Source organism: Zonotrichia leucophrys, chromosome 1A (genome assembly GCF_028769735.1).
Source record: "Zonotrichia leucophrys gambelii isolate GWCS_2022_RI chromosome 1A, RI_Zleu_2.0, whole genome shotgun sequence".
Lineage (NCBI taxonomy): Eukaryota > Metazoa > Chordata > Aves > Passeriformes > Passerellidae > Zonotrichia > Zonotrichia leucophrys.
This window is the reverse complement of record NC_088170.1, coordinates 9689481-9704322: the sequence shown is the minus strand read 5'-3', so window position 1 is coordinate 9704322 and position 14842 is coordinate 9689481. Positions and strand designations below refer to the sequence as shown.

The 14842-nt window shown below is 36.1% G+C and overlaps 1 protein-coding gene across 2 annotated transcripts in view; it reads right to left on the bottom strand.

The window, feature by feature from the left end:
- Positions 1-229: 229 nt before the first annotated feature.
- GNPTAB (N-acetylglucosamine-1-phosphate transferase subunits alpha and beta) overlaps positions 230-14842 on the bottom strand; it is a 39628-nt gene continuing 25015 nt past the window's right edge. Inside the window, exons 12-22 of one of the 2 annotated variants that reach the window (XM_064737216.1) lie at positions 13750-13953; positions 11699-12807; positions 10503-10702; positions 10004-10223; positions 8893-9006; positions 8089-8174; positions 7109-7207; positions 4209-4376; positions 2582-2672; positions 1938-1995; positions 230-1434 (exon numbers count right to left, since the gene is read on the bottom strand). In XM_064737216.1, coding sequence (XP_064593286.1) covers positions 1948-1995; positions 2582-2672; positions 4209-4376; positions 7109-7207; positions 8089-8174; positions 8893-9006; positions 10004-10223; positions 10503-10702; positions 11699-12807; positions 13750-13953 — 2339 coding nt within the window. In that variant the 3' untranslated portion in view covers positions 230-1434; positions 1938-1947. The remainder of the gene's footprint in view (positions 1435-1937; positions 1996-2581; positions 2673-4208; positions 4377-7108; positions 7208-8088; positions 8175-8892; positions 9007-10003; positions 10224-10502; positions 10703-11698; positions 12808-13749; positions 13954-14842) is intronic. The other variant, XM_064737208.1, reaches the window with a different exon arrangement.

The window sequence follows — 14842 nt, the reverse complement described above, 5'->3', positions numbered from 1 at the left end:
GCTCTCAGGAGCGGGGCCCGGCAGCGCCCGCGGAGCCTCACGCTCCTCAACAGCTTCATCCCGCTTTGAGAACGGAGCCGTGCTTCAAATTACTATTAAATCAATAAATCTGCAAGGTTCTTAACGGGAAAAAAAAAAAAAAATTACACGCAAAGATTCATACAGATTCCTGGCTAATTTGCCAAAACGTGCGAGCTTTCGTTGTCTTTGAAACGGAAACGGCAGACAAAAGGTTCATCACGTTTTAGTTAATTTCAAAGCAAGCCAAGTATTTTACAGTACATATGCACATACATTTTGTACATCATCCGATTACAAAAAATTAATGGGTTTTGAATACTGCTAATACAATTAAGTGAAGATACACCACCAAAAATTTCTGCTTGAAAAGATTCAGTACCCTTTCCCCACATAAACCACACTAGTCTGATATCTCAGCAAAATACAGGGCCAAACCCCATGAAATTTAAAAACACCACAGCTTCATATGTCAGTACAAATATTGTTTATGAAGTGAAACACTGTTCCCCATACATTTCTAATTTGAAACAGCTTTTTACCCATTCATATAGAGGCACTTTTGCTTTTTGATTCACAATGCTTGTAAAATATTTTACCTTGATCATTTTCCTTTGATTACAACCTCTCTTTGTAATCAAACCAAGAAATAACACAATTTCTTTGAGTATTCTTTGGACTATAATACACCAGATATAAACATCTTTCAAATAAACCATTAGATGTTATTACTGTGTAATTTTTTAGTAGCATACCTTTCTTTCAAATCCCAATTATACCCTACAAATAGAGAGATGAATTGTCACTGTGCTTTAAAGAATGTCAACATCTATAAATGTATTCCAAATTTAAATGACAAGTTACATAATTCTCAATTTTCCCCAGAAGGCTAAAAAAAGCAGCAATGACAGAAATTTGCAAAATGCTTTGGAATGCAAGATCAAGGACTTCTTAAGCTGATCCCAAACAACTTTTCCTTCCAACATTTTATCTAGTTGGCAACATCCACTGCAATAAATGCAGTTACATTTGTTTACGTAACCCTTTTTATAAAAAAGGATAACATGGCCATGAACTAAGAGTTGCAAAGTAAGATCTGTTGAAAACTGCCTATGTACAGGTGTCCTGCAATTATTTGTTGTTGTTATTTTGCATTGTCACAGCTCCAGCAGCTTTTATATCATGAAGAGTACTGCAGAGATTCGAATGTAGGTGCATGATTCTTTTTTCTTCATATCAATACAGTTAAACAGCAAACCAGAAAAGACACTTATGAAAGAGACATTTAAAATGCTTAATCACAGCTTGAGGTAGACTGATCTCCAAAATAAAGCTCTTCTACACTTTGATTCGTTCATGACCAACTTCTTTTTGGATCCTTCTCCTTGGAAAAATCTTTCGTTTAAGTGCAATTAGCTGAGGAGAGAAAAAAAATACAGTATTTTATTGTATTTTATGCTGGGTTAAAGGTCCACAGCTGGTCAGGTTTTCATCCTAGACACTATCAAATCTGTACCACCCATGGTAAATACTCACTACTGTACTTTTTTTTCTGATTATACCAGAAAGGCATTTTTTACTCCAATTCATCTATTAGATGTGCACATTTCCACTAGACTTCTCAATAATCAGAATACAAGCAGAAAGTGAAAAAATACACCATGCCTTTATTCTGATTATTTTAAAAGGTAATTTGTGTATTTAAACTAACACCAGACTACATTCTATTTTTAGAAGATCAGCGCAAAGCTGGCATCTTAAAATGGTATTTAGATTCCTAACTGTACCACTGAGTTGAGTATCCCCTTCCAAAACCAAGTTACTAATGGAGTTTTCTAATCTATAAAAAAGGCTGAAAATCAAGGGAAAGAGTCATGCAAAAGTTACAGGTGGGAAAAAAATAATAATCAAAAGCCAACCTTTCAAGAATTACACCCTCTTCATCAGACCACGGAAAGTGTTACTTAAGGCCCCAACCTGCAAAGAATTACCCATATGATTTGTTCCATTGACTCCCTCTGAGTTTAGCAGGACTAATCATGTTCAAGAAATCCATTTTAAGCTTGCAGAAGTCAAGGCTTTTTTCCCCTTTAGTCAGATTCAAAACCTTTTGAATTCAGTAGGAGTCTTTGCAATCAATTACTTAGGGAAGAGGTTTTGATAAGGCCTTTAAGAAACTTAAGATCCCCTTCTGGACTAATTTTTCTTCCTCTTAACTTAATATACACTTCTACCAATATCCATGTTAACAGACTAAGAATTTCAGAAACAATTACTGAATTTGAGCATCCAAATTTAGCACACTGGTGATGGACTTTATTGTCACAAGGCACCTGAGAAGGTGTCACTCTCCTCCCCATATGACTCTCTTTTCAAGGAATCTCAAATGGTGACTTAAAAATTAAAGCAACCTATTAATGAGTCATGTAACATCTTTACTTTTATGAAAGAAAAATCCTATCTACTCTTCAAAACCTATTTAAAAAATCCATCCAATGTTATTCTGAAGATTCTACAATCTGTTAAGCATTACACATATTTGATAAGAAGACATTAACTTTACCTGTTCAGCAAAAAATGAGATGACTGTAAATAGAATAAGTGTTATTAAAACACAGTGGGTCCAGAATTTGAGCTTGTCTCTATATGCTCTCCTGGAGAAAGAAAGAAGGAAACAGAAAAACAGCTTCATATATCATAAATGCAAATTTTTATAGAGTTTCCACAAAACATGCAAAGACAGTTTTTTTTCCATTTCTTAAAGGATGAACAAAAAGAGGATGTAAGCTCTCTCTTCACAAAGAGCCACATAGAGAGGACAAGGGCCAAGAACTGCAAGTTGGACTGGGAGAGGTTTCATCTTGATATAAGGAAATCATCTTCAACATCTTTTCATCTTCAGTCAAAACAATCATTTCTGGAGCAGTCTCCCCAGAGACAGTAGAGTCTGCACCACTGGAAGCTTCCAAGAAATGACTGCTCAGGGTTCTAGATAATGGGATCTTTTAGGTGAGAAAAGACCTCAAAGATTGAGTCCAACTGTTAAGCTAACACTGCCAAGTCCAGGCCTAAGCTACATCCCCAAGTGCCACATCTACTTGTGGCAACTGTGGTTTTGCATCACTCTATATCCTTTTTGACCAAACTATAATTCCCTTGCGTGCTACAGTTATATACCTGTAGCCAGGACACTTGAGATCTGGCAGGAAATAGTCTAAGTACCTTTTCCCATGAAATGCTGGACCAGATGATCTTTTGAGATCCGTGCCAACCTATGCTGTCCTGTGATTCTGAAAATACTTTGATTTCCACCAGCTTTTTAACCTGCCTTAACACATCCTGGTAGAATCATCTTTGGCTACAAACAAGACAAAATAAACAATCTTTTTGAAGCTACAAGAAGACTTGATGGAGGGTCTCTAAAAGGGAGCCAACACTGTGTTTCCTCTTCCAGCAGAATTTCTAAAGCTAAATGGGTTTGGTCCCTGCTCCCTCCACCACTAATACAGCAGGGCTTGTAGCACTACAGGACACCTACAATCCTTCTGGTTCCTCCTAGAGTTCCTCTAATGCTTTCTGGTTTCTTATTAACAGCTACTTCTCATGATTTGCTGATCAGCAACAGGTTTACTTCTGTTAGTCTTGTGTCATTTTTGTCACTGCATCTGTCAATGTTTTGCTGGTCTTCTCAAGTCAACTACTCCAATTTCTTCAGTTGTTATTTATAAAATGGCAAGAGATAAACACACAAAAAAATTTCGCATATTATACAGAAATGAGACACATATATATCTTTTCTGATTTTTATCCAGATGGTTATTGCTATGTGACAGATTGTAAAAAATCACTTAGTCAGAAATGTAGTAATGGTTTGGAGTTTTTTTTACATTTAAAGAAAGCTAGAATTCCTGGTTTATTTTTTTAAAAAAGCACCCAAAAGGAACAAACCAACAACTTTTGTTTGCAGTAGGTTAGGAACCTAGAAAATATTGATGACTATTTAAGCACTGGAAAAACCCAAATCCTGCAGACCTCATATTTTAGTTCATTCAAATCTCACTATGCTATTTTCACTGTTAACTCTTTCATGACAATACTGGGGGAAAACCAGCTTGTTAAAGAGTATCCTAGGTATATATTAGTATATATTACTGCACTAGAATAACTTGAGAAGAACTTGTGGAACGTACCATTCTTGGAGTTCATGCATGTGAAGGAAACGATTCCGATATTCTCTTGGCAGTTCAAATTGGGAAGGGATGGGAAACATGGACTCATAAAAATCTCTAAGCACTGCTTTCACTGTTTGTGCATCCTTATGATTGTGATCAATATTGTCATTTAGGCAAACAAATTTTCTAGGAAACAAGATCACATTGTTAAAATATTTCCTCGACAATATGGGAAAGGTACTGCCAAGCCAATAACACAAACATAATCCTTTAAAACAAAAATGAAATCATATAATTTTAAAACCAAACAGACATATTTTTTATTGTTGCATTATTTCAAATAATTTTATTTTAATTCTAAGAGCACTAGGATTGACAGCAAGTCAATACCTCAGGAGAATCCAGTGACAGGTCACATTCAAATTATGTAATGCTGCCATCTAATGGGCACTAGAGTGTGCACCATCCCAGAGCCCATTGAAAACAGCATTGCCATCCGGGTAAGGATTTTTATACATCTGAATTATCATGAGTAAAGTCTCTTAAATAACAAAGTGAGCTCCACTGTAGGAGGGAAACATAGTAAATTATTAGTGTTTATATTATTATTTAATAATAATAATTATTATTACATATAAATTATAGTAAATTATTTTAGTGTGCATGCTGAACTCTCTAGACAAAATCAACATAACTATATTAGATTGTATAAGAGAGGGCAAAGCTTGGTCCCTAGGCTTTAGTTTACTGAGAACATTATATAAATTGGTCTGTTGAATCACAGACAATTTATATAATTGAAACTAAAGCAGCAGCTAGTGTGCTAGACTGCTATGTACTCTTGGCCACTCTGACCTGGTGCTTGACAAGAAAAATCCCCCTTCCCACATTTGGGCAAGGCTGTGTGCTTTATTTTTATTGTGAGATACAAGACCCCTACATTTTCCCCGGAGGCAGAAATCAGATCTGATGACACGTGCCTTGTCACTGCTAACCTTTGTAAATAAGCAGTTCTGGTCAGCTGTATTCTCTATGGTATGGTGTGCTCCCCCAAAGAGCAAAGCTCAGACTTGTACAGGAATCTGGAAATAAGCAGAGCTCTGGAGCTTGTCTATGAGCCCACACAGGGAATTAGCACTGAATGGCAAGGTACTGCATCTGGCATAATTGGTCACCTTGCTCTAGACAATTACATGCAGGACACAACCAGGCATTCAAATTGCTACATCTGAGAAGATAAAATATGGCTCTCCAAAAACAAGCAGGCTGTATCTCCTGTATCAAATGGAACTGTGCAAAACAGCTGGTTATGGCAATCATGGCTACACTCTAAGCATTTTGGGAGTTAACTCTGGACTGTATCTGACCTCATCCCTTTGACTGGCAGCTCATTAGCCCTGGGAATGCAGTAGCTGTTCCTAGAGTGTATATTCCTGTTTAGCTTCATGGAAAAGAGATACTGCTTATAGACTGAAATTGCTACACACAGCAAAGTACAGGACTGATGAGGATATTAGCCCATTTCTAATGGAAAGACTGTTTAAATTCATCCAAAAGAAACCAAATATTATATTTCTTTGGATAATGCAGAATTAATGCCTAGACAATTAACACTCACTTTGCCTTAAGGGTGTAAACCAAACATTTCTGGGAGATCAGTAAGTGAATGACACTTTTAGTTCATTCCAAGACAAGCACTAAAAACCTGCTTTTAGAGACTAGTTATAATTAGTGGTTTGTTGCAAGTAAAACATGGCAAAGAGAAGGAAATGGCATGCCTACATAACTGTGCCAGCTCTCCTTTGTTAACAAGGTAAGACTACAGTACTGCACTGTTCTTCACAGGAACAGAGCCCAGGAAATCGACTCCTCCTCACTTTGTGAACACTGAAGGTGGGAAACTTATGTTGCTGAGGCCTCTCTGAGCCTCACAAGACTTGAAATCACCCCTACCTTTAAAAAAAACCAACTTGTAGACAGCAGACAAAGAAATACAGACGGAAAAGAAAGCAGCAGGATGAGCTAGAGCACTGCCTACTTTTTTTTAAAATGGATCATTGTGGCTACAGGAATGCAGGAGTTATGTAGCCAGAAGGCACTCTTTGAAAAAACAGTGATAGATACAAACCACCTTCAGCTGCAAAATGCCTCCAGACTAGCATTTCCCTTTCTGAGTAAATAACCCAGCAAAAATGTTGAGAGGAAAGTAGGAATCTACTCTTTATCCAAAAATGCAAATTATGCTATAGCTTTACAGGCAGCTGAGATTACCCAACAGCTTTCTGTGACCCAAAGAGGCTTCACTTTCCCTGGCCCAAGGTACCTGGTTCTACTTTCCTCCTTGCTCTGCCTTTTGACACTTGTCACACCTCTTCTTGCAGCCAAACTCATTAAACTGGCAGAAAACTGGTTTTCTGAAGACAGAAGCAAGATTCTTTCCATGCAGTAAAAGAGCTTGAAAGCACAATCAATATGCAAAACTGATTTAGTAACAAAAAAACCCACAGCTAATTCCTAGTGTAAAATACCTGCATAAAGCAGGTCAAAAAGTTCTTCCTTTAAAATAAAATTGCCTGCAATATAAACTGTATGTCCTCTAGAAAGGCAAAAAGCTTCAAAATAGCTGAAGTTTCTAAGTTTTCAAAGATTTTAGGTAAATAAAATTGTAACTAATTATTGAGATAGCCCCTGGCATAAGAGAGAGATGAGTCAGCTTCAGTCAGAGAGAAAAAATCAGAAATACTTTTGGTTCAAATTTGTCTTACCCCGAAACACACAGTTTAGAAATACATGATAATAAATTATCTTTTAAATAAAATTAAAAGTTTAAAGAGTCAAATCAGACTCTTTAAACCAGACAAAACCAGGACAAAATTAAAACCATCTCACAACTTCACACAAATCACAAAACAGGATACCTGGGATTTTTCCGTATGTCATCCAGCTGACCAACTACGTGAGAAACATTTGTGCGAATCATTTTGAAGGCAATTTCCTCTTCTCCCATGATTTCAAACCTTATTGTTGAAATAATATTTATACATTAATAAAACAGCCTAAAGTCTGGTTCAATAAATATCAATCTTGTATTTAATATTTTTGAGCAATATTTCTAACCTGACTGGCCAAGCTTCATTAAAATTTGCCATTTGCTTTCTATTGATACATTTAAATTTTTCAGCTAATGCTCTTGCATAGAATCACTTCTCTGTAGATTTAATAGATTGGTGGTTACCTATCAATCATAGATCTGAATTCTAAGAGAAAGCACATAATTTGACTCCAGGTAAACAGTCTTACTAGTGGTAGATACCACACTTATATTTTTCAATTCACTTATCTTAATATAAGAAAGTATCCTGAAGGCTTCTTCAAGTCTCACCTGAGACCCTCCTCCACTTACAAAGCTCACACCAGTGTCACTCCTCCATCTCACAGGAAATGCACAAGGTAGTTAAAGTTAAAATGCTTCTTTTTTCTGTTCTTTTTTTAAGCTTCAGCAGAAGGAAGTATGAAGTAGATTTACAACTTCTAGGTACAGGAAGGCTGTCTCCTTCTTGATGTGCCACTTGAACTGCATTCACTCTCTAGCCACCCAAACATACTCTGGCTTACTGTTGTACAGCACAAATGAGGAAATGGCCCAAGATGACACAAAGTAACATGGAAGTATTTAGTCCTAAGCAAACTAAGCAAAATATGAAAAAAACCACATCACTCTGCACAATGAAACATACATAAGTTAACAACAGTATGTTTCCTTAGTTCTACTGTTAAAATAGCTTGAGCTAAGACTTGTTAGCACACACATTCAGTCTTGGGTTATGTGTGTATGCATCCCTCCTCCTATGGCTTTACAACACAAAGCATCTCTTTTCACAGGACTGCCACAACATACCTGTATTTGTTTTTGTCCTTGTAAGCCTTACGAATCTTGTCAGTCACAGGTTTGCAATTAGTCACTAGGTTTTTGGTCACTGGAGGCTGGAAGAAAACACTGTTTAGATTATGGGTTACTGAAGATTACACAGTGTTGTAAAGGTGTACTTTGTAAGAAAACTTGTATTACAGCTGGAGTGGCCTGCATACTTTACTCTTCTGGAATCAAAAGCTACAGATTTTTTATCAATTGTGGAGGGAAAAAACAAAACAATAATGGTGCGTAACATCACAGTTTCCTATTTTACAAATTATTTTTTAGCAAAAACATTGCAACTTCATTCTCAGTAAAATACTCATAAATTCTAACTAACTTGACAGCTGTCTGATATTTCTCTGACAAAGGCCACCAGTAAAACTGGACAGGCAATCTCTGTACAACAGAAATTTTTGGATTTTAGAGTGCTTTTTTGAATACATGGGTTATAATTCAGATAAACACTTATTAGAAAGTTCTAGTCAGAGAGGTATTGGGCTTCCTATCTTTTGGTTTGCAACAACAAGTTTTCTTAACAAGGATGACTTTTTAAATCTCAATTATAATAACATACTAAATCTCAGCTTTTCTCTGCTTTTAAAGAAAATTAAGGGTTAGTAAGTTAGGAGGCAGCCTGTAAAATTTTCATTTCATAACACTTCATGTACATACAAAGTAGTAATTTCTGTAAATACTTTCCTTCTAGAAATCAAACCAGCTTTTAAAGTAAAGTAAATACATACTCAGGAAAGAAAATAAGCATCTTTTAAGATCAATGTTTCTTACCAGATTTGGATCATAATATGCTTCCTGAGTTGGAGGAATAACATGGATCTGAGTGATGTTGGCAGGGAGAGCCTTAGAGCAATTTATTAGCATTTGTTCTAGACCCGTCAAATCCTAACAGAAAGAAAGGGGGAAAAAATTTAAAATCCTAATGATTTCCTCACCGACATAGTTCTAAAAATGCAGGGTGCACAAATGTATTTCATGTTAACTGCGTAAGTTTCCATGCTACTGTCCACTGAAGACTTAATATTCAGCAGATCCCATTTCAGTAACTGCTAAGTCAGTGGGACTCCCTATAAAGTAAAGCAAATGCTCAGTACAGAGTTTAATTGAGACCAGATAAGGTATGACTTAATGTCATTTTCATTTAAAATTAAGAGCACACCTTTACTAATAATTTCAGGATGATACAGAGTTTCCAAATTAACACTGACATATTAAATCTCAAATCAGGCAAACAAACAGAAGAGTTAACTGCAAGGACAGGAAGATTTTCTGATTAAGGTACAGGCCAGGAATGCACTAAAGCAGAGCTGTGTTTTGACTATGCAAACAATTTTGAGCCCTGCGTCACAAACAAATTGTTTCATTGGTTTGTGTCATTTCCTCTCTGTCAAGAAAAACCAGCACACTTTTCTCTCTACTTCTATGTTTAAGAATGCAAGTTCTACAAAAATCATGTCTCTAAAAGAACAGAAGCATGAGTCTTTGTACATTATCCATACAATTTACTAGTAAGACTTCCTTGCTATATCCTTTTTCTCAGTTCTTTCTTTAGGCCACAAGTTCCTCAGGGCAAGAACTATCTTTTACTATGTGCAGAAGCTACAGTAAGCACAGCAGGATCCAAGTATCGGCAGTGAACTTTTTTTTGGACAAACTCACACTGTTTTCTTGAACTTAGACAGCAGTGAGACATTTTTCTGAAACTGCATACTTTACTCTCCTGGAACCAAAAGCTCCACAGAAAAAACAACCAAACAATGATAATTAGAACACAATGCTGTATTTTCCAGGTACTAGTTAAAAATTGCCAAATGTTACTGATGCTACAAGCAAGGATAAAATCTGGAGTTGTTCTAAAAGTTATTTAGCAAGGAAAGAGTACCTGCAAACTTAATGGCAGTTCATGGATCCTCGTGGCCAGTGTGCGAATCTCTCGGTCAGACAAGATGCCTGACTGGTCTGTATCAACCTCATCAAAGATCTGAGAAATGTTCAGTGGCTGAACTGCACTCATAAGATAGTAGAAATATGAGAAAGCAAACTGCATATCTTCAGAGTGACGCACTTTGTGAAACGATGTCTTGTCAAACTCCTCAGGAAACCTGTAAGAATGAAAACTCATTTAGCACCCTAATTTCTTGAAGAAAACATTCCTTACCTAAAAATAAATTCTTATCCAAAATTTCAAAAGTGCCTCAAAAACCTCATTGTATTGAGATATACAACTACCATATTGTAAAAAACTTCCTATTTCCTTTTCCAAAATATAATTTTTATGAGTAGCCATTAACACACTGGAAAATTGTGTGTTAAACAGCAAAGCAACAGAAAGGTAGAATTTCCCACAGTTTTGACATTATTCCAAGCAAAAGCACACTCACATATCCTGGAGCTCTTGCATAACAGTACGGTCAATCATGTGAGGCATATGAGCAGGGACTTTGCGAGATGTAAATCCAAACTTGCTGTTTAACAGCTTATTGACATATCGAAGGGAATCAGCAAATGTATCTTTCAGCTGCCTTCCAAAATGTTTACCTTCAGTAAAGTATGACATTTGTTTGAGTAATGACTCTTCTTCCTAAAGAGCAGGACAGACATAAATCTAGGTTACATTACTGAAAAAGTCAGAAAACGCTAGACTCAGAAAAAATGATATTTCAGCCAGCTGCCAACTTTTCAATACCTGAAACTGGTAAGAGAATTTTTTAATGTTTTTCTTCATAGTTCTTAGATCTTCCTTTAAAAAGCAATAAAAGAAAGTTTCCCTTAAAGCTTTCATACTTTGAGGTAAACTACTCTATAAAAGGCTTCCCATAATATTTGTGCTCTGACACCTCACACACACTTAGGGCCCTATTTGTCATCAGATTTATTTATAATACTGCCTTTTTTTGCAGATTATTCATCCATATTTGATAAACTGAAATCCTATGAATATAAAGATTCTTCATGCAGAATTCAATCTCAGATAAACATGGAGGGTATTTTTAAAACACAGCCCTTTTCTATGTGAAATGGGGTGAAGCAGCTGCTACCAACTGAAGTGCAACATCTTGTCTTCTAGAGCTTTTCAAAACTGCCAAAAAACTTGGGATAGAAGCAGAGGAAATTTCCTATACATTTTCTTGACACAATCTAGATAAGCAGTTTCTTTGCAGACTTTCAATTTAACTATTAGAATTTAATTATTTATCATTATACCTATTCTCTGCATTTTTTAAACCTGAATCCATAATTGCATAAATGCAATCAAAACAAAATTTACCTTTCTGTTATAGTGCTATGTGTGTGAGCAATAGCCCTGTGACAACATACAACAAACAAAAAATGAATTTGATCAAGAAAAGGTAGCAGAAAGAGAACAAGAATAGTTATTTGGCTTTTACCACCTAGCTAAGAGAGGCACAGATCATAAACAAGTCATGTTTTATGTGAAAGGTATCTTTCAAAAAAAAATCCCAGCAATTGCCTCAAAAGCAAAGCACACTTCAAATGTATAAATCATATGAACAACATTCCAATAAATGCAGAAAGATGCAACTATTCCAGTAAGGAATGACATTAAGATACTCACATCAAGAAGGTCCTGGAAATACTTCTTTTTCTCCCATGGCAAAAAGCCTTGGTAACTCCCAGCATAAGACTGTAATTTTCTCCCCACTGGCCCCTCCTTCATATTTGCATCCACCTGCTCATGCTCTTTTATTCCTTCCATCCCCTGTGTGTCTTCTCCAGTATTCAAATTCCCAGGATGTTTTGATTTCTGTGTTTCCCGTAATATGAGTGCATTCAATACTTTTTCTCGAGTTTCATTTCTTTTCCCCATGCTCTGGGAGGGAAGTGTGGCTTTAGGCTGTACTTTAGAAATATGTATATTTGTGCCCATTGTCACAACAGTCCCCTTTGCTCCCATAAGCCTCAAAGGAACTTCTTCCTTTGCTTTTACTCTTTTTATTTTGTCATCATTTACATCTTTATAAGGTTTCTCCCAGCTGCTCTGGTTCTTCTGATCTTCTGAATGATTATGCATGCCCTTTTTTTCCAGGCCTACAATACTCTTTGCTGTGCTTAAAAAGTGGAAAGGTCTCAGGAGAGCAGCCTTGGATAGGTTATATCCTTTCTGAGTTATATCACCATTTAGGAGTTTTAAGTCCAGTTTCTGCAGTTCTAGTTGGACATCTTCAGGAAGAAGAGACACATTTACTGAAGGGATTATCAACTCTTCAGGTACACTCTCTTTTGTGCCATTTCTACGTCTCCTGACTCTTGGAAAGCGTTTTTCTTCTGGAATATCCTCAAATATCATTTCAGCTTCTGGTACTGAAGTTACACTTTTAAAATCAGAGTCAGATTTTTGCATGGAAGTTGTGTTTTGTTTTGGTTCCTCCCTAGTATCAACTTCAACAGCTATTTGCATTTTAAACTCTTCATCATTTTTATTTAGGAATGTAAGGTTAAAATAGATGACAGTTGTGTTCATGCCACTATGCATGATCAGGTGGATAGTTTTCCATTTGTTAGCAACTGAAGCGTGTCGGATAATTGGATTATCACTGTATGAGCCCTCAATTCCTTTCTTGGCTATTTCACTGAAGCTGAAGTAGGGCAGACATTCACCTTTGGGAATAACATAGTAGGTCTGATTAAGCTGAAGCATCACCTTGTACATTTCCTCAAAGTGATCTGGAAAAAAAAAGCAAAACCCAAACAACAAACAAAACAAATTAATGTCAATTTTCAGTGTAACATTTATCTTTCACTCTTTTTTTAACAGTAATATGCCCAGATACAGTCACTATATTAACAGGGAGACAGCTTTGTGAAAGAACACTTTAGTTTCCAGCTTCTTGCTCACTTATCTTCAGTAATGGATGACTAGAACATACTCAGATATGTAATGCTACCAGACGCTCCCCTGCTAATTCTAAAAGCCAGGATAATTCACCACTCTTTCAATCTCTACTTGAAGAGCCTAAAGTGTCTTACTATCACCTCACTTAAAATTATCTATCAGTCATAAGCAACTTGCCCCAGTTTCATTTCTGCCACATTTTAGGAGAGTAATGTTATAACAGCTGGAGTTCGCTGCTACAGTGCTGCATCTTGATTTGAATTTTTCAAAATCAGATAGATTGAAAGGAACTTTTCCCTCTCACATCAGAACACAGATTATCTGTCATCTCCCAGAGGAACAAAACCTCATTGCTAGCAACAGAATCACCAGAAACACATTTGTCCCAGCTGAAACACAGGGGAGCCTCTGCTCTTCCAAAGAGGAAAAATCTTCTCCTGCATATGCCAGACAGCACTTTAAATCACTTTATTCATCCTTGATAATCTTTCATATCAAAATGAACTTCAGACAAGTTCACTTGTGACTCAAAGCAGCCTTTGGCAAGAGCCCAGAGCCAGACTTGAACTCACACTGTCAGCATTAGAAAGGTTCTTGAAACTTCTTAACTGCTACAGGCATCATCAATTCAGCTGTCCTTAGTCAGGTAAAGATGCTTGTACAGGACATCTTGTACAGACATTGTACAGTCTGAGAGTAATGATGAACCAGGAAAGGTCAGGCACTTCAAGAAAATCCCCACAGGAAGCTCATCAGCAATACTTTTTACATACCCTGGCCACAGTCACCAGCATCAAATCCACATGAGAGGACATTGCAGGCCTGGTCACAGAATTTGTCTGCTAGCCAGGAATTAGCACAGCCTTGGTTACAGTATGAAACACCACTGATTCCTGCTCCAAACTGCCACGGTGGGCCATTCCCAATGCCTCCAACTGCTCCTCCACCAGCAACATAGCGATTACTCCCACTGTTACCTAGAGAAAAGAGAAAAACCACACCCACCAGAAGTAAGAATTTCAAATTACTGAAGAAAGCCACATTAAGGCCCCCATGTTAAAGCTAGACTGAAGACCAAACAATCATCAATGAAATTAAAAAGGGGCAAATCCTAATTAGACTTCTGAGAGTTTGTGCATACTACAGATTTTACACTCAGTGTAGAAGCTTAGGATAACCTTTTCACTTGTTTCCTAAGTGCCAACATATTTCAACTTCAAAAATGCAGGCAGAAAACTGATTTACTACTCCTTGTGCTTGCAGTCTTGATTTTTGCAGTCTCCTAGAAAGGCATCACTTCCTCAATTTGGGAGTACCACTTCATTTTATTACACTGCAGTCCTGAAAATTTGGTCTAGGAACTAATAGTGCAGCTTCACAATCCATTATATGGATTAGGAGTCCAAGTATATAATACTTGGTATATTAATAAATAAGTTAATATATTAATATATCAATTATTTTATATTAATATAATAAAATAATATTTATTTATATTATTTAGCTTATATATAAAATAATATTATATAAAATATTGTATATAAAATACTATTTATAATATAGTGTTGATTATTGGATAGTAATATAATATTATAATATAAGTATTTTGTATATTATATATAATGTGTAATTATATATAATTATAATAATTAATATACTTAATATATTTAGCATATTAATATATAATAATTTAAATGTCAAAACCCCTCCATTCAACAAGTCAAATTTAATACCTAAAGAATTATTATCCTATGTCCTATTGTTTCCTGTCATTTTCCATAGAAATTTGTAGTTTGCAAGAAATAAGGTTTTAATCTGTAAGCCAACTTTTTTTATTACTAAAGGAGGCAAATACTGCAGTTACAT